The following is a 20,695-nucleotide window of genomic DNA, read 5'->3' as shown; positions in this document are numbered from 1 at the left end:
TGATAAGAAGAAAGGGTTTACATAAAGACCAAAACATACATAATGCTTTTTTATTGCTGAAATGGAATTGATGTGAATGGATTGTTTAATAATATAATCTGCAACGCTAAAATGAATTTGAATCTCTGTCTCATATTAAAGGGAAAAATAAACTACCAGTAGAGATCAGGCTTCAGGTCTTTAAGAATATGGTAAAAAAAATTTTTAGATTGAGATAATTTCAAAAACAAGATATTTGTAGCACAATGTCTTAAGGAAAGTAATGAAAAGTAAAACTATCTGAAAATTAAAAACCTGTGCGTATGCAAAAACAGTATAAAGGGCTGGCAAAAACACCCAAGAAACCACTGGCCACATATTGAAGAAAGTAGCAGGGCAGTCAACTGACAATGGTTAATATGCCAATTCTATAAAGAACTGATTCACTTAATGGGATATGGATAAATAGCTGAAAATAAACACCGGAGAAGAAAATTCCACAAAAGGAAACATAAACAGTCCATAAATAGATGAGAAGAAACTTTGTCTTCATTAATAACAAAATAAATGTCATGAAACAATTGACATGAAATGATTGTATACCCACTAAGTAAAATAAATGAAAATGTTCCTGTGATGAGATACATCATTAGAAGTCTCTTGTGGATATTTAGACAAATTCATCCACATAAAAAAACTCTTAGGAACGTTTCAAAGGAGAGGAGACAATCACTGCTTCCCAAAATTTTACCTCAGGTATAAAATTGATTTTACTTTCTGCCAGCTGATGTATATGAGTATATTCAAAGAGATTTTTAATAATAAAAAATTAGCTATTAAAATTTCCATTAACTTCAAAAGGGATATACCTATAACTATACCATGCATAAGGAGGAAAAGTACAGCATTGAAATAAATGAATTATTATTACACCTAGGAGAATTATATAATTGTCAAATCACAATTAATACAGACTTTATTCATTTATATTTAACCCTTTACTTAAAAATAGACAAAATAATATATTTAATAGAGACACAACAACTTTTAATATTAATTGCCAGTTTTGTAGAGGAGATGTTATAAAGCACTTGTATTATAAAATACTAGAAGAGGGTGGGGGGAGACATCAGACAGTGTAGCATGTGACAAAATAATAATAATTTATGAATTATGAAGAGTTCATGAAGTAAGGGGAGTGGGGAGATAGGGGGGGAAATGAGGAGCTGATATTAAGGGCTCAAGTAGAAGGCAAAGGTTTGAGAATTATGATGGCAACAAATGTACATATATGCTTGACACAATACATGTATGCATGGATTATGATAAGAATTGTAGGACCCCACAATAAAATGATTTTAAAAATATACTAGCAATTTCACAGGTGCGTCTAAGATGCCCTGCAGACATAACTTGGCTGCTACCCAAAAGCTTGGTTCCTCAGAAGCATCCACACAGCCCTGTGGGACAGCTGGTGATCTGCTCCCATGGAGATGAAAGCACAGAGCACCTATGGAGAACATTCCACTCTGTTACATGCTGTTGTGCTGAGCAAGAATTGACTTGACATCATCGAACAACACATCATTAATGGAGGACTGCAATATAAATCTACAGTAACTTAAATAAATTGTCTCACGTTTGTGGAGTCTAAAGTCCAAATTTACATTAACAGTACTAAGATCCCCTGAAAACTCTGGTAAATGATCCCTTCTGGTTTCACCCAAATTCTTGTATCCCTATGAATTGTTTGGCTTACAACTGCAATGTAACTAACCCCATAGCTTCTGTTGTCTTCACATGATAGCTCTTCTGTGACAACTGTCTCCATACTGTCGCTTTCATAAAGGCATCAGTCCTACAGGGTTCGAACTGGCCCTAATCCAGTATGATCTCAGGTTGATTTAACTGACAAAAATTTCCAAGCAATCTCACATCCTCAGATACCAGGAGTTAAAATTTAAATCTATTTTGGAGGGAATCATGTATCAAAAACTCACACTGGCAGTTCTGATATGGTGCCATCGTGTCGGTTCTGACTCATAGCCACACTCTGCCCACAGACCTAAACACTGCATGATCCTGTGCCAGGCTCTGCCTGAGTCTATTAATGCAGCCTCTGTGTCTATCCATCTTATAGACTTCCTTGCTCTTTTATGTCCCCCTCCACTCTATCTAAAATAATGTCCTTTTACGGGGACTGGTCTCCAGATAATATATCCTAACTTCTAGTCTGGTATTAAAGGTCACATATGAGACAACATGGTTCCATGGCAGTGAGCTTTTCTTTTGTTTTATTTCCTTTTTTTTGGAGGGCGGAATTCCAGTCATGCCAATAAGACTGAACCAACAAGATAATTTCAGAAAAATGATAAATACAGAATTCACAATAGTGTTTATCACTGGGTAGGAATAAATATTTTAAAATGTTAACTCGGTCATCGAACCAATTCTGGCTGATGGTGACCATCAGGACAGAGCCCTTGTGGGTTTCTGAGATCATAAAATTTTTATGGGAGCAAAAAGCCTCATCTTTCTCCCAAGAAACACCTCTGAGGTTTGAGCTACTGACCTTCTGGGTAGCAGCTAAATTCGCCACCACAAAAATACCTTGGCTCCTACTGGGAAAGTAGGAGGTAATAAAGGGGGGAGACTCTCCTTTACATTCCAAAGTAATGCCATCACTTTATTTCACAACTCAACTCATGGGCACACACGTGAGTCTTGCATGCAATATTTTAATAAGCAAAACAGAAAAGGCTACTATCTACTGACAGTGATTCTTTCATATTCCAGAACATTTCCCAAAGTGGATCACACCATTTCTTGGGGAATGCTGGAGCAATTCAACAGGTCTTCAAAAGCAGATAGCCATGCTTTATCTTGGATTAAGGTCTATAGAATGATACCTTTTAATTCCCAGGGGTGTGCTGGGTAGTTTTTTTAAAGGGATGATAGGTCAAATAAGTTTGGAAACCTATGTTCTAGGAGTCTAAAGACATTCTCTCTTTTTCACGGATATTAAAGTCATGCTTCTCGGTAGGCATGGAAACCTAGGGAACAAATATTATACTCTAGGGATTATAAAACTAGGGAACAGACATGATAATTTAGAATGCGCATCCTTTGGTGTTTTCCAAAACATCAATGTCAGTAGGTCTTTGATGAAGTATGGAAGCAAGCAGTATGAACACTCATCTTTCAAATATTTTATGGACACAGATGGAGATGGCGTTCAGTAGAAACTGTTTGGTGATCTTGTTGAGGAACGATCTTCCTGGTTTTGTGCTGAACACGGCCCTCCCACCTTCATCAATGGTAATCAGACCATCAAGATCTCCAGACATCCCTTTACTTCTCCAACAATACCTGTGCTTTTGAACACTCCCAAGCCACCGAGATGCCTTTGATTGATGACAGTACTTGTTTGTGGGTGTCAGAAAAGTGATTGTCCCCGTCTGCCAGCTTTCTTTTTACTCCCATCCTGTTTTACCCTTCACAAAATAAATTCCTTGAACATTATAAAATGGTCTTCCTCACAAATACACATTACAACGTTTTACATGAGATTCCAAAGGGTGTGGCAACCTTCTAAGTCATAAGTAATTGAATAGTTTTATTCCACCTTGCTGTAGACCCACCAAAAATGAGATTAGAATTGAAAAATAAAGTGAATGTGGAGAAAAGTAACATCCCATTATGCATTTTGATCAATAAATCAGTGAGGAAAAACCAAAGCAAATAATGGTCACCAAAAATAATTTCAACACTACCTATTCTATACAATAATTATTTATTTGGTTTGATTATTACACATAGGGAAGCATGTTGAAAGGTACTACAATAGCAGTAAACCAATACATTTCTGGGGAAAAGGGGAAGAAAGGGGACAGCAAGAAATAATAAGCCTTACAGATTCAGATAAGGTATGGGGCAGTAAAATTCTAGTACAATGTTACATATTGTATTAAGTGTGGGTGATGGTTATAGTAGTTAGCTTCCCAACAGACAGTATATTTGTCAAAAATCTCTTTTGATCTGATTTTCAATATTTTCTGGTTTTATTTTTTCCAATATTCTGGATGATCTTGATTGTATATTGTTGTTGTCAGTATTCTTTTCTCTGTTAGGGCTTTCAATGGTACATGAAATCCACATTGTGCAGATCTCTAGAACCAATTATTAGAATAAGCATCCTGAGGAGGATGACAGGGGAGGAGAGGGGAGGAGAGGTGTATTGAGGAGCTGATAGGGAAGAGTACACTAAGGATGACAATATTTAGAAAATGATGGTGGGAGTGATTGCATTACCTTGCTTTATATTATTGAATTGTACGATGTCAGAATTATGCCCTAATAAAATGATCTGAAAAGTAAAATGAAGCTCCCTTGGTAATTATTTTCCCTGACTCTTAACTTAGAAAGGAGTACAGGATGGCATTGTTCAAGAGGAGATGGGAGAAGCTGTTTTCCATGTGACTCTGTAGAAAGATTTATTAACAATAGGGCCTCAGTTACCAATCTGTCCAGGAACAAGGAGTCAGTTTCATATCTCTAATTATTACATCTGGATATGACACCTGTAGCAATCTGTCTGAGACTATGGGTAGATGAATCCTAGAATGAAGGCACTTTCTGAGAATATGAACCAAGTCCTATTGTCTTCTTCCTGGGAATTTTCTGTCTCTGGGTCCTTTTAATAAAAGAGTCATCTATTGTTGGGGCATTCAGAGTCAGGATTTCTACTTTCTTCATCGAGCCAATGCTTACCTTGCCGATAAGGCTTCATTATCTTACAACCATATCAAGTCACTGCAATGATCTAATCAGTAAAATATATACAATAGGAAATTGAATATCATAAATGCTAATAATAGTAGACGCACCTGCAGCTTACCAATGATAGTCCTGGTTCCTATAAAACTGGGACAAGGGAGAATTCTTGTTGCTCCATAGTAATAAATCTGGGGTACCATTCATATAAGTCTAAAAATATTGCTCCAAAGCATTATTTCAAAAATCCCTGTTGTAGGATCTGTCTCTGTGGAAGCTGACTGGCAATGTTGAGCTGCAAAAGTAGCATTTGTCGAGTATCAGAGAGCTACACAAAGAGAAAAGCCAAGTTTCAACAGCAAGCTGAGTTGCATTGCAGCGAAATGTAATCTTTCCATTGTAGAAGACAGTGATGTGAGGAAGTGTCAGGTGTGCTGTCTTGTGAGCCCTTTCACTCTGATGCAATCTAGACATCCAAATGTCAGCAGACAATGAAATCACTGAGAAGCAGGCATGCCCCTGATGATGTTTCTCAAAGCTCCTTTAATGTCCCTGTTTCTCAGGCTATAGATGAAGGGATTCATCATGGGAGTGACCATGGTGTACATGATGGAAGTCACTGCAGTCTCTCTAATGGAGCGTGTGAATGTAGTGCTAAAATATGCACCCAAGGCTGTCCCATAGAATAAAGAAACGACAGAAAGGTGAGATCCACATGTAGAAAAAGCTTTATACTTCCCACCTGTTGATGGCATTATCAAAACAGAGGAGACAATTTTTGTATAAGAGAAAAGTATTCCACAGAATGGAACGGCACCCATTATACCAACTCCTAAATATAAGACGATGTTATTGATGAGTGTGTCAGAGCAGGCCACCTTGATGACTTGAACCACTTCACAGAAGAAGTAAGGGATTTCCAAGTTTGTGCAGAAGGACAAATGCAACAACATCAGACTGTGAAGCAGTGCATCCCCCAAGCTAATTAGCCAGGAAAATAGTATCAGTAAGTGACAAAAATGTGGGTTCATAATTGTTGTGTACCTCAGTGGGTGACAAATGGCCACATAGCGGTCATAGGCCATTATTGAAAGGAGAAAAGTTTCCAAACCACAAAAAACCAGGACAAAGAAAACCTGAGTGAGGCAGCCTGCATAAGTGATGCTTTGATTCTGTGCTTGGAGGTTCACCAGCATCTTTGGGATGGTGGTTGTGCTGAAGCAGATGTCAGTAAAGGAGAGATTGGCAAGGAAGAAGTACATGGGGGTGTGGAGGTGGGAGTCAGAGGTGACAGCTAACATGATGAGCACATTTCCCAGGACAGTGACCAGGTACATGGACAGAAACAAACCAAAAATGATGGGCTGCATTTCCGGATCTTCTGTCAGTGCCAGGAGAAGGAATTCTGAAGCACCTGTTTGGTTTCTGGATTTCATGTTGTTGATGTATCTAATGGAAAAGACAGAGTCACAAAGCAGTTTAACATGTTATGCCTGCACCAATAGTAACAACAGCACAGCCAAACCACATCTGCAGTAAAGGAAAGGGAGGAATTTCAGAGAAACACAGAGGAGAAGTCTTATGTAGACATTTTATTGGATTATTTTAAAAAGGTCTGGAGCTGCTACAGCCGAGTATAAACGCTTCTTTAAGCAGCGATGAGGAGGGGTTCGAGCTTCCCCCCTCTCTAATTACACTCTCTGTGCTCTTATGACCATGAAACATTTGGCTACTTTAAAGAGAGTGACACAGACCCATGAGTCTGTCTTAGGCTCCAGCTGTCTCCAGTGATGTTTCCCAGACATAAAAGCAAATAAAATTTTTTCCAAGAATCAGGGATATGAACATCCATTGAAACGGATCATTTTGATCTTCCCCTGTTCCCTGAATGGAAGCAAATATCAGACACTTTTACAGCAGTCTTAACCAGAGGAAGCAGATCTCTGTTAAGGAGGAAATGAGCTTTGCTTTTGAAAAGATCATGTAAAGATGGATGGATAATGTAGGGACGAGTTCCCTGGTCTTGTTGCAAAAATGTAGGGAACTTTGTCAATAAGTTGGGAGATAAGAACTTTTGGCAGACTTGATTCAAATCATTTCAAACACACACACTCTCTTCTTGCTTTCTTAAGGATGAAATTGGGATGAAATGTTGGTCCTCATTAGCAAACAATTCTAGGATATTAGCATACCTGGTGTGCCTTATTGAGCAATAAGCCTTGACATCTTGGCTGGCTGTAGAAGATGTACCCTCAGGAAATGTTGAGGAACTGGGTGAGGGACCAGGGTCATGGGCATGAGGACCAGCTTTGTCAGAGTCTCCAGTGTACCGCTTCTCTATTGGGAGAGGACTGTTGATTGAGGGGGTCACAGGCACACCAACTGAAGTTTCACATCTCTGGGGTATAAATATCCAAAGCTCCTCATTAATCCAACACTTTAATTCTGCTTCTATGGCAGTGCAAATCCTTAAAGAATAGACTTGAAAAAGTGAAATTAGTCATTGCTGATATCCTCGTCCTGTAAAGCCAGCTGCATATCATTCACCTCTCTTTGCCTGTTTTTCATCACTTCCATGCCATGTACCTTCTATATATGAACATATTATGTCTAATTTCATTCCATTCTTCCTTTTAAAAAGTATACCTGAAGGGAACTCTATCTTCCCAACAATGCTAGGAAGCCTGTTTCTTACTTTAGGTGCAAAAATGTTATTTATGTATAGGAATGTACATGTAGTCAAATGGAAACATAGTAATTCCTCTCTAAGTCTTTTGGTCATATGGTAGCTCAATTTCCATCTATTTTAGAAGGTGCCAAATCTATTTCCATAGTGGCTGTACATTCCTACAAGTCCACCAGCAGTGGATGAGGGTTCCTATCTCACCACAACCCCTCCAACACTTTTGTTTTCTGGTTGTTTGAATGGGGCTATCTTTGAGGGTGCTACGTGGTATCTCATAGTTGTTTTGATTTGCATTTCTCTTATGACTAATGATCGGGAACATTTTCTCATATGTTTATTGCCCGGATTTTTGATCAGATTTCAGACCCTGAAAATTCTGTTCATGTTGTTTGCTCACCTTCTTAGTGGGCAATTAGTTTTTCTCTTATTGTAAGCTTGCAAAGTTTTATAGATTTAATAATAAGGCCTTATCTGATGTGTTACTGCTAAAGATGTTTTCCCAGTTGGTGGGCTATCTAATTACTCTCTTGGTGAATTCTTTCAATGTACAAAGGTTTCTTATCTTCAGTACATCCCACTTGTCTATTTGTGACTCCTCTCTATTTGTATCTTTCCATATTTCTGATAGTCTATATATTCCTATGCCAAGGTTCTCAGGTTTATCCCAATTCCCTCATTAATGGCCCTAATTGTTTGTTGTTTTATCTCAAGGTCTATGATCCACCTTGAGTTTATTCTTGAGTATCCCACAGATTTTGGTATGTCCTATGTTCTTTCTCATTGGGTTCTACAAACTTCATGATTTCATCTCTGATCTGCTTTAATACTCATTCCTTTTGTAATTGAAAATTGTTGATCCTCCAATTGCTTGTCCTTGTTTTCTTCATTGTCCTTCTGTTAAATTCTAGCATTAAGGCACAGAAATAGGAGACAGATGTCTGTATTACTTGTATTTGCTTGAATTTTCTCAAGTTTGACTTGTTTCCCAGCATGTGGTCTATTTTCAAATATGTGCTATGTTGACTTGAAAAGAATGTGAATTTATTTTGCATGTGGGTGGAAAGCTCTGAAAATATGTATCAATTCAAGTTGTCCAATTGGGCTATTTAAATCAGTAGCCTCCTTTTTAAATTTCTTCCCCAACTATCTGTCTTTTTCAGAGAGTGGTGTATTAAAGTCACCAACTATACTTTTTGAGCCTGTGATCTCTTTTTAATCATTTAGGTAGTTTGATTTACAAATTTTGAGGGGCTCTCATTAGGTGCTTATATGTTTATTATGCTCACTGGTTCCTGGTCTACTGTTCCCTTGAGAATTATATAGTGCCCCTCAATGTCTCTTGTTATGGCCTATAACTTGAGGTCAATTTGGTCAAATATTGAGATCACTACCCCGGCTTTTTTGCATTGCCATTTGCTTGGTATATTTTTCTACAGCCTTTAATTCTCCACCAGTTTTTGTCTGCAAGCTTAAAATGAGTCTCTTGGAGGCAGCAGATCAATGGGTATGTTTTCTGAGCCAGGCTGTTAGCCTCTGCCTTTTAATTCCCGAGTTCAGGCCATTGATATTCAGTGTTGTTATATCCATTTGTGGACTCTGTGATGTCATCTTGTATTTTTGTGTTGGATATTTTCCTATCTACCTATCTTATCCACTTGTGTTGTGTGTCTGGTTTATGCTTACATTCTTTCCACTATTGAGCTGATGCTATCCTGCGGGCTGTTTCCTCTTTGTCGCCTTATGGTTTGAGTTGTTCTATGTGATTGTCTCTTGTTAGTTGATCTTCTACCCATACTGGATCAGCAAGGATCTTTTGGGGGGCAGTTTCTTTTTATGTATTCTTTGAGGTTGTCCTTATCTGGGATGACTTCCTTCTCCATCTATCTTGATAAATAATTTTGCTGTGTAAAGTATTCTTGGGTTTGCTTTTCTTCCCTACTCCATTCCCTCCTCTTCTTCAGCGTTTCTGCTGATAGATCTGAACGTACTCTTATATGGGTACCTTTATATGTGACTGTTTTCTTTTGCCTAGCTGCTTTTATGATCTTCTTTTCCTCATAGTTGGATAATGTGACAATTATGTGTCTTGGTGACTTCTTTATGGGATTCAATCTGGCTCGTGTTCCTTCAGTCTCCTGAATCATTGCTTGATTATCATTTATTAAGCTGGGGATGTTTTCCTCTAAGAAATCACTTGCTATTTTCGTGTGGACTTGTTTGTTGTGTGTTGTCCTGTAGTCCAATTATTCTAATATTGTTTCTTTTCATAGCATCAGACATGGCTCTCAAGTTTTCTTCAGGTTCTTTGGTTGTCTTATTTGACTGCTTTTCAAGTTTGCTGAGGTCTGCTTGGTTATCCTCTAGGTCACGTGTGCGATTCTCTGCCTCCTCAAGGCTGTTGGCAATGTCTATCAATTTGTTACTGGATTTTGCTATTTCATCCCTTAACTGTTATATTTCCGTTTGGTGTATTGCCTTTATCTCCACCAACATTTCATCTTTTATTTCTGCATCGCTTCCCTCATATCGTTTATGACTCCAAGAAACATTCTGAACATTTCTATTGTGGCAGGTCAATATCTGCTTTTTCCATGCCCATTGTTATGTTCATTACTTCTACCGGAATTGCCTTCTGTTTCTCCTGCTTTTTTGTTAAAGTTTTTAGAACTGGTTGGGTTTTACATGCTGTTTTAGAGGAGCCTGGAGCAATCTTCCTGACTTGAAGAACCCTGGGCTCTCTTTTGGGGAATTCACATGAGTCTTCTACAAAGCACATGTGATAGCTCATTTGAGGGGTCAGGCTATCAGTATATCTTCCTGTGGTTTTACTATTATCCTAGCCATCCAGTATTCCATTATTTAAAATGTGTGTTGGATATTCCTCTAATTTGATACTTGCACGTTGTTGTGGGCTCATGAGGGCATCACATTTCTGGCCAATTTTTACGTAGGCTTCACAGTGCTTGTAGCACCTCGGATGGCCTGGCGTTTTCCTCTACAACTGTTGTGCTAATGAGGGTGTGTGGTTATACTGTCCTTGGTGTAGAGCTCTGTAGCTGTAGGGGGGATTATCGTAGAAAGAGAGATCGCCGTGGAGATTCAGTGGATGTTCCCACAGTGGCGTGGAGCCTCACCAGTGGAGGTCAGGCGATTCCCCCAGTGACTTGTAGGGCCTCTAAGTATAGGCTGAAGATGAACCCACTGTTTGCAGGGGAGAACCCCAGGCTGCTTGGTGTATCGAAGAGGACCAGTGTGATTTCATAACGCTACCTCAATTGGCCTCCAGAGTTTCCCTAGGCAGAGGGGAGTGGTCTTGAGGCCGCAATTGGTTTGTGACAGGAAAGAGAGTGAAAGGAGAGGAAAAAGAAGAAGATAAAGTTTGATCAACAATGCCAAGGAATCCAGCCCCACTCACACACACGCAACTAAAATGCACAGGGTAAACAAAGTGAAAACAGTAAAATAAAAAAATTAAATGAACAGAAAGAAAAGAAAGCAACAAAAAGTAGAAATGAACGGAGTCAGGCTGTGGTAGGAAAGACAGAAGAGCTAAAAAAAGAGGAGAAAAGAATAAGTGAAAGACGAACACAAAGCAAGAGAGAAAAAGAATACAAAAAAAGCAAAGGATCGAAAATTTAAAAAATAGATAAAGAGATATCTGGCCCTGTGAGGCGCTGTGTGTAGCATGACTCGTGCTGTGTGCATCACTGTCTCAGGGCAAGTTGAACAGTGGGTTGGCAGATTTTCCCTAGGCAGAAGGTCCTGGGTCTAGGAACTGGCAGTGGTATCTGAAAGGAAAGAGAGGGAGAAGAATCATACAAGCAAGGAGAGAAGAGAAGATAACAAAGAAACAGACAGGAAGGAAAGAAAATGAGAAGAATGGGAGACAAGGGAAAACACTCAACGGTGTTCAGTAAGATTGGCTGTGATGGAAAAGAGAGAAGAGGATGAAAAGGAAGAAATAAAGAATACGGTGATAGCTGATTCCTGATTGCATGAATGTGGGGCCAGAGGGATTTAGACCCTGCCCCACAATGGCAGGTTGGTTTCCCTTTTAATGCATGCACTCAGTGGTGCTTCACAGAATTGCCCTCGTTGATGAGATTGCCTTAGAGGCCCATTGGAGATTACCTCAACAGCAAAGCGTGGTGTAGATGGCTGTCACAGCTGCCTTATTTGTTGTAAACCACTCCCATGGAGGGGAGCCTGGAGTTCCCCCTGCTATTTGGGTTGATTTGCCCTAAAGGGAGGGTAGTGACCTGGAAGCCAGTAGTGTAGTATGATAGGAAAGAGTGGGAGACAAGAGCAGAAAGAGGAAAATAGGGGAAAAAGAGAAAAATACAACATAAACCTGAACTCGTTGAGACTGTCTGTGGTGGGAAAGATAGAAGGGTGGGTGAATAAAGTGAGAAAGTAGGGTGGTAAGTAAGGAGATAACTGAGACTATCACCTGTCCGTGAGGCTGGATGAGTTCCAATCTTCCTCAAGGTAGTGAGGTGGTGTACTCATTTGATGTCGGGTTCTACAGATGCAGTGTGGGATTACATTCAAAGGCAAGATCACACCCGTGGCCAGGCATCAGTATGTTCCTACTATAGAACCATGGTACTGAGCTCTGAAGTTCACTGGTATACCTGCCTTGTGCTGTATGTAGCACTGCAGCAGGGTTGGGGTCAGGGTATTCCCACAGCCCCATCTAGGGGCTCAGTACAGGCAGCACCTCACTAGCTGTGTGTAGACTCACTGAGAGGGAGGCTGAGCTTATTGTTCTATCTAGATTGCTGGTGACTTACTAGATCAGAGGATTTTCTATTTCTTTTTATTTCTATTTTTTCTCCCCCAGGCCAGCTAGAAGAGAATGAAATTAAATTTTCTCCTTCAGTCTCTGGCTTATAGCTCCATGCTCTGTCAAAAGATGAGACTTGCCACAGCCAGTCTTTGTTATGCAAAAAAGTCTCCATGCACTGTAGCTGAGTTCTGGAATTCCTTAGCTGGGCTTCTTCTTATGCTGATTGATATTAATAGACCCCATATATGTTCTCTTTGAGCTGAGCAACAAGACTTGGGATTGCATGCTCTGTACTGAAGGATGTAAACCTTGATCTTTATTACCAAGTACTTCAAAACTCAGTCACTTTCAGCAAGCAAGGAGGTGTCATTTGCAAAACACAGGTTGTAAATAAGACTTTCCCCAATTCTGATGCCACATTCTTCTTCATATAATCCACATTCCTTGATGACTTGCTCAACATATATATTATATAAATATGATGAGAGAATACAATCCGTGAATTTAATTTTTGTGGTATTTCTTTGTTCTGTTCACATAAGTATCTCTTGATCCATATCAAAGTTTCGCATGACATAGTGAAGTAATCTGGAATTCCAGTTCTTCTGAAACCTAATAAAAATTTGTTGTTATCCACAGTCACATTCCTTTACATAATCAATAAAACCCAAGTAAAGATCTTTCTGGTATTCTTGGTTTAAAGCCAAGGATCATCTGATTTCATAAATTATATCCCCGTTCCCACGTCATTTTCTGAATTTTGAAATTCTGGCCATTCTCTCTAAGTCTATTCTTGCAACGGCTGTTGGATGATCTTCAACAAAAATTTACTTGCATGTGACGTCAATCATATTATTTTTCAGCTGGAGCATTCTTTTGTGTCACTTTATTTGAATATTAGACAATAGATCCCTTTAAGTCAATTTTCCACGTTGCCACCTTTCAAATTTGCTGACAGAGCCAATTAATTATTTCTAGTTCATCATCAGTTTGTTGAAATATCTAAATGGTTATCCTATCTATACTTGCAGTTTTGCACAGCTTGAACTTCTTCAACACCATTGTTTCTGGTTTCTAAGCTAGTTCTTGAAATGGTGGAATATTGACTAGTTGTTTCTAGTAGAGTGACTGTGTATTGTCTCCACCTTCTTTTGATACTTCTTGCATGTTTCAACAATTTGGTCATAGATACTTTCAATATTGCAACTTCAGACTTGGAATTTTGGAGGGATTATTTCAGTTTAAAATTGGTAAATTGCTTTGTTAGCATTAGCTGTTGGTGTATATACATGACTCGTTTTTATTGAATGGACTTCTTTGAAGGCAGTTAGAAATCGCTCTATCACAAATAGCATTATACACAAATTGATCTTGAAATGTCCATTGCGACAATGAGTGCCAAGCCATCAGTTGAATTATGTCATTCCTGACATAGTAAATGATTTGATTTGGATTCAGAATGGCCAATCCCAGCTCCTTTTCACTCATTTATGCCTAGGATATAGATATTTATGAATTGCATTTAATTTTAGATCACTTCATAATTTCTTGCATGTATAATTTGTTCCTTCCAAGTTCTGATCATCATAGATCTTTGTTGCTGTTTGTTCTTAACATGAGTTGAGTCCCATCAGCAAATGTAGATCTAGAAGACTCCATTCCACAGACTTTACTCCATTCATACCACCATCGTCACCCTTGTTGGAGAAAGCATCTCCACATCTGTCACATTTCCAGTGCCTTCTGACCTAAGAGGCCCATCATTAGGCACTATCGTAGTCATTGCGCTGCTTCTTTTCATTAGGTCTTCAATATCAGACAGTGTTTCCTGCTGTTCATTATGTTTCAGCAGCTGCTTCCACGGAAGTGGGCAAGCAAGTCCTTCTTAGTTGATGATTCTTACACAGGAATTTCCTCTGAAACCTGTTCCCTTCTGGTGAGCGGCTGGGCTTAGAAATACCAGGGATAATGCCTCTAGCCTCACAGTAAAACACGAGCTACCACAGACCTTAAAACATTGCAAATCCATAAGTAAAATGCTTAGAGATGAAAGTATTTGAAATGGGTAAGTCCCAGGCCCACAGCAAACATGTCATCTTCCTGCCCCAGGTACATCTGCTCCCATTTCTTCAGACCCTTTTCACACATGGACAACCATCCCTTCTGTTGTATATATGAGATCATCAGATTTTGAGACAATATGACTGGATTCTTGGTTCTGTGACCTAGAACAGTGTAATCAAGTCTGTGGTAGATTCTCTGCAAAGTTAAGCAGAAATGGGGTGGTTGTAGTGAAGTTGCTGTGAAATGCCATTGACTCAATAATCCTATGCAAACTGAATGGAATGCTACCCTGTCCCCACCTTCTTCAGAATTGTTCCTATGCCTGAGCTCAGTGTTGCATCTGCTGTGTCTACCTATTTCACTTAGGGCCTTCCTGGTTTTCCCTCCCTTTCCACTATCATTGCCCATCATATGCAACACAAGCATGATGCTCATCCCCAGGAATTGTTCTCTCTTGGCACAAGTCCAAAGTATGTAAGAGGAAACCTTGAATTATTTGCCTCTCAGGACCGCTCTGGCCATCTTTCTTCCAAAAAAGATCAGCTAGTCCATTACACAGTCCATGGTATTTTCAATATTCTTCTCTACCACTATAATTCAAATGCATCAATTCTGCTTTGGTCTTCTTCATTCACTTTTCAAATGCGTATCAGGCAATTGCCTATATCATGGGTTGTGTCAGGTGCACATTAGTGCACCTGTAATATATCCTTGCTCTTTAATACTCTAGAGTTCTTTGCAGAAAATTTATCCAATGCAACGTGTCTTTTCATCCCTTGACTGTTGCTTCCATGAGCATTGAGAGTGGATAAAAGCCAGACCAAAAAAATTTTTTTTAGATACTTTTATTGGCAGCTCTTGTATCTCTTATCACAATCCATACATTCATGCTGAGTGTCAAGAACATTTACACATATGCGGCCATCCTCATTTTCAAAGAATTGCCTTCCGATTTGAGTCTCTGATATCAGCTCCTCATTTCTTCTACCATAGTCCCTTGCCCACACCCCACATGAGCCCTCTATAAGTTATAGATTATTATTTCCATATCATACATTGTCCTCTGTCGCCCCTCACCCAATTTGTGGCTATATGTGAACTGATTGTTATAAAGTATTTGTTGTAAGGAAACATATTTTTTCTTGCTGGCTCTAGATTCTTCATTGACCTCTGATGCTTTTAATTTGAGTTGATCATACAGTTTATAGATCACAGATCCTGAGAGCTATCAGCAGCCTGCCATCTGAACTGCTGACCTTTGATTCTACAGCCATCAGTCAGACCTGCCAACAATGACGATTCACTTTTACACCCCCTACGCTATGAGTCTCTTGCCTTATCTACCTGCTTCTTGTTTTCTCAATCTATGAAAGTCTGTGAGTCAGGAGAATCCTTGAGTTTATTATTTGACCCAGGGACTTGAATCAGACTGGACTTCCCCGTTTCTACTCTAATCTGCATCATATTCTGTATATAAATTTCTCTTTTTGTTAAAGACGGTTCTCTTAAGAATTCTTAAGAATAGTAATTATTTAAATATAAGCTACTCTATAGCAAATGCACCTGACAATGCCAATTCAAAATACGTAGTTTGTAATGAAGCAAAGGGAAAATACTGGAAGCAAGGCAAGAATGAAAGGAAATAGAGTTTAATAATGAGTTATGTACAATCCTGCAATAATGATGATGTATGAATTGATGCATGGTTTGACAAAAAGGCTGAATAATTGCAGGTAGATATGTAGGTGCATACTAGTGAATATATATAGTTTGACAAGGGATATTTTATTTGAGTATTTAACTTTGCTGTAAGGGCTGAATGTGGTGAAACACAAGAGATCAAGTCATGAAAAAATTTTAGACAGAACCAAAGAACTTGGGGGAAAGTATCCATGGGCCTCGTAATTCATGAGCACAGTCATAGAGTCACCTAAATTATTTGACCTCTTTTTCAAAGAAAATGTGCTACATTGTACTTCGATAAAAGGAAACTTGGGTCTTAAAAGCTTGTTAGTACCCATCTAAGAAGCAATTTTTGGTTCATCCACATTGTAGGAAAGATAAATGATGAGAATCCATGAAGTGTGGAAACCATTAGTCTAATGGACCATCGGAGCATCAGTCTCTACAAATCTGAGACCAGAAGACTTCAATGGTTCCCTCATGGCATAGTGGTTAAGTTTTCATCTACTAACAGCAAAGCCAGTGTTTTGAAACTATGAACCACAACCCTTGAACAAGATAGGGCTTTCTACTTCTGAAAGGTTTACAGATTGGAAAACTCATAAGGAAAAGTCTATCCCATCCTATACGGTTGCTGTGAGTTAACATTGACTCAATGGCAGAGAGAGAGAATATCTGTTGCTCTTATAATGATAGATAATATTAGAATGTGAATAAAGTGGGAGAGAATTCTGAACAAAAATCTGATTTATATAAAATTATAAGTTACTGGTGAGACAGTGACTGATGGGACACTCAAGACTGATGGATGCTTTAGTGACCTGTTTGGTGTGGAAATGAAGTCACCACCCTCTCTTGATATTCAGTCAAACAGAGGGGCTATAAATAGAAGAATAACTTTAGAAAAGCCCACCTTAGAATAGTCAAGTAGTTGAGACCAAAAGATTACATTCTCTGACAGTCAAATTTCAGTAGGGTTTGGAAGCCGAGAAACAGTCAGAAGCACAAGGTAGAAACGACATCAGTAATGCTATATTATAATTGTAATCAATAGCTTGAAACAAAATGTGTTTTTAATGGGAAACTGTAAACCTGCCCTGTTAACCTTCACTGAATTCATGGTAAAGCATGTATAAGGCTGATTTTATAGAGGGCACATTGAATGTTGATATTGTTTTTGCATATTTATATCTAGCATTTTCTAAGATAGTGTTTGTGGTCAAAGTGAACTGAGTGTGTCCCTCCCACCATCATCGGTGCTATCCAGACCATTAAGATATGCAGACATTCCTTCACTTGTACTACCATACCTGTGCTTTTTGATGCCCACAGCCACCGAAATGCCTTGGATTGATGACAGTACTTCTTTGTGGTTGTCAGAAAAGTGATTGTCCCTGTATGCCAGATTTGTTTTACTCCCATCCTGTTTTACCCTCCAGAAAATAAATGCCACGACATAATAAAACGGTCTTCCTTATAAATACCCATTACAAGGTTTTACATGAGATTCCTAACCGTGTGACAACCTTCTAAGACAAAAGCAATTAAATATTACACCTTGCTGTAGACCCACCAGAAATGAGATTAGAACTGAGAAATAAGGTGAATTTGGAGAAAAGTAACAGCCCATTATACATTTTGATGAAAAATGAGTGAGGAAAAAACCAAAGCAAATAATAGTCACCAAAAACATCAACACTACCTTTTCTAAATAATAATTATTGATTTGGTGTGATTATTACAGACAGAGAAGCCTGTTGAAAGGTACTACAATAACAGTAAACCAATACATTTCTGGTTGAAAAAGGTAAAAAAAGGACAGCAAGAATTAATAAGCCTTACAGATTCAGATAAGGTATGGGGCAGTAAAATTCTCGTACAATGATAGACATTGTATTAAGTGTGGGTGATGGTTACATTAGTTTGCTCCCCAACAGACAGTATACTTGGTCAGTATGAATCTCTTTTGATCTGGTTTTTAATATTTTCAGATTTTATTTTTTTTCATATTCTGAATGATCTCAATTACATATTGTTGTTGTCGGTATTCTTGTCTCTGTTATGTTTGTTAAAAATTTGCTTTGGGTACACGAAATCCAGGTTGTGCAGATCTACAGAACAAATTATTTGCATAAGCATCCTGAGGAGGATGACAGGGGAGGAGAGGGGAGGAGAGGTGTATTGAGGAGCTGATAGGAAAGAGTGCACTAAGGATGACAATATTTACAAAATGATGGTGGAGTGATTGCATTACTTTGCTTTATATGACTGAACTATTGAATGGTATGATGTCAGAATTATACCCTAATAAAATGATCTGAAAAATAAAATGAAGCTCCCTTGGAAATTATTTTCCCCAAAGCTTAACTTAGAAACGGGTACATGATCGCATTGTTCATGAGATGGGAGATGTTTTCCATGTGAATCTGTGGAAAGATTTATTAACAATTGGGACTCAGTTACTAATCGGTCCAGGAACATGGAGTCAGTTTCATATCTCTGATTATTACATCTGTATATGACACCTGTGGCAATCTGACTGAGACCATGGGGAGATAAATCCTAGAATGAAGCACTTTCTGGAAATATGAACCAAGTCCTATTGTCTTCTTCCCTGGTATTTTCCATCTCTGGGTACTTTTAATAAAAGAGTCATCTATTCATGGGGCATTCAGAGTCAGGATTTCTATATTCTTTATCGAGTAATGCCTACCTTGCCGATAAGGCTTCTTTATCTTACAACCATATCAAGTCACAGAAATAATCTACTCAGTAAAATATATACAATATGAAATTGAATATCATAAATGCTAATAATAGTAGAAGCACCTGCAGTTTACCAATGATACTCTTGATTCCCATGAATCTGGGGAATGGGAGAATTCTTGTTGCTCAGTAGCACCAAATCTGGGGTACAATTCATATAAGTCTAAAAATATTGCCCCAAAGCATTACTCCAAAAATCCCTGCTGTAGGATTTGTCTCTGTGGAATCTGACTGGCAATGTTGAGGTTCCAAAGTAGAAATCATTTGTCAGGTAGCAGAGAAGTAAACAAAGAGAATAGCCAAGTTTAAACCGCAAGTTGAATTGCCTTGAAGCGGAATGCAATCTCTCCATTGTAGAACACAGTGATGTGAGGAATAGTCAGGTGTCTGGTCTTGTGCACTCTTTAACTCTGAAGCAATCTAGAAATCCAAATGTGAGCTAACAATGGAATCACTGCAAAGCAGGTATGCCTCAAAATGTTTTTCAAGGCTCTTTTCATGTCCCTGTTCCTCAGGCTATAGATGAAGGGATTCATCATGGGAGTGACGATGGTGTACATGATGGAAGCTACTGCAGTCTCTCTAGAGGAGCATGTGAATGTAGAACTAATGTACGCACCAAAACCTGTCCCGTAGAACAAGGAAACGACAGAAAGGGGAGATCCGCAGGTAGAAAAAGCTTTATACTTCCCACCTGCTGATGGCATTTTCAAAACAGAGGAGACAATTTTTGTATAAGAGAAAAGTATTCCACAGAAAGGAACAGCACCCAGTATACTGACTGCAGTATATAAGACGATGTTATTGATGAGTGTGTCAGAGCAGGCCACCTTGATGACTTGAACCACTTCACAGAAGAAGTAAGGGATTTCCAAGTTTGTGCAGAAGGACAAATGCAACAACATCAGACTGTGGAGCAGTGCATTCGCCAAGCTATTCAGCCAGGAAAACAGCACCAGTAAGCAACAAAGATGTGGGTTCATAATAGTTGTGTACCTCAGTGGGTGGCAAATGGCCACATATCGGTCATAGGCCATTATTGAAAGGAGATTACTTTCCCCAGTAGCAAAAAACAGGACACAGCAGGCCTGAGCAAGGCATCCAGCAAAAGTGATGCTCTGGTTCTGTGCTTGGAGGTTCACCAGCATCTTTGGGATGGTGGTTGTGCTGAAGCAGATGTCAGTAAAGGAGAGATTGGCAAGAAAGAAGTACATGGGTGTGTGGAGGTGAGGGTCAGCGCTGACAGCCAAAATTATGAGCAGGTTTCCCAGGACAGTGACCAGGTATATCGACTGAAACAGGCTAAAGAGGGTGGGCAACATTTCCAGATCTTCTGTCAGTGCCAGGAGAAGAAATTCTGAAACACTTGTTTGGTTTCTGGATTTCATGTTGATGATATGTCTCGTGGAAAATATGAAGTCACAAAGCAATTACATATGTTATGCCTAGAACATAGTACCAAAACTCAGAGAGAACACATCTGAGGTAAAGGAAAGACAGGAATTTCAGAGAAATATAGAGGAGCAATTCTTTGTAGACATATTACTGAATTTTTTTTTAAAGTCTGAAGCTGCTACAGCCCAGTGTAAATGCTTCTTTAAGCAGAGATGAGGAGGTGTTCGACTTTCCCAGTCTCCAATTACATTCTCTGTGCTCTTATGGCCATGAAACATTTGCCTAAAGAGAATCATACAGACCCGATGAGTTGTCTTAGGCTCCAGCTTTCTCCAGTGACGAATGCCAGACAGCAGAGCAAATAAAAATTTGTCCAAGGATCAGGGATATGAACATCCAGTGAAATGATCATTTTGATCTTTCCCTGTCCCCAGAATGGAAGCAAATATCAGACCCTTTTGCAGCAGTCTCACCGGGAGGAAGCAGATCTCTGTTAAGGAGGAAATGAGTTTTTCTTTGAAACATAATGTAAAATGAATGGATAATGTAGACACGAGTTC

General features: G+C 39.0%; 2 protein-coding genes across 2 annotated transcripts; both read right to left on the bottom strand.

Moving 5' to 3' along the window:
- Positions 1 to 5,249: 5,249 nt before the first annotated feature.
- Positions 5,250 to 6,209, bottom strand: LOC142431020 (olfactory receptor 7G1-like). The gene has a single exon (XM_075536060.1). It carries the CDS (start codon positions 6,186 to 6,188, stop codon positions 5,250 to 5,252), a length of 939 nt encoding a protein of 312 aa, XP_075392175.1. The 5' UTR covers positions 6,189 to 6,209.
- A 12,935-nt stretch (positions 6,210 to 19,144) lies between these two features.
- On the bottom strand, positions 19,145 to 20,149 carry LOC142437441 (olfactory receptor 7G1-like). The gene has a single exon (XM_075540616.1). It carries the CDS (start codon positions 20,126 to 20,128, stop codon positions 19,145 to 19,147), a length of 984 nt encoding a protein of 327 aa, XP_075396731.1. The 5' UTR covers positions 20,129 to 20,149.
- Between the last annotated feature and the right edge of the window lie 546 nt (positions 20,150 to 20,695).

The sequence above is a fragment of the Tenrec ecaudatus genome, chromosome 1 (genome assembly GCF_050624435.1).
Source record: "Tenrec ecaudatus isolate mTenEca1 chromosome 1, mTenEca1.hap1, whole genome shotgun sequence".
Classification (NCBI taxonomy): Eukaryota; Metazoa; Chordata; class Mammalia; order Afrosoricida; family Tenrecidae; genus Tenrec; species Tenrec ecaudatus.
Note: the sequence above shows the minus strand (reverse complement) of the source record. Positions and strands in the feature narration are given on the sequence as shown.

Coding starts and splice junctions, on each gene's coding strand:
- LOC142431020 (XM_075536060.1), bottom strand. CDS start 6,188: ATGAAATCCAGAAACCAAACAGGTGCTTCAGAATTCCTTCTCCTGGCA.
- LOC142437441 (XM_075540616.1), bottom strand. CDS start 20,128: ATGAAATCCAGAAACCAAACAAGTGTTTCAGAATTTCTTCTCCTGGCA.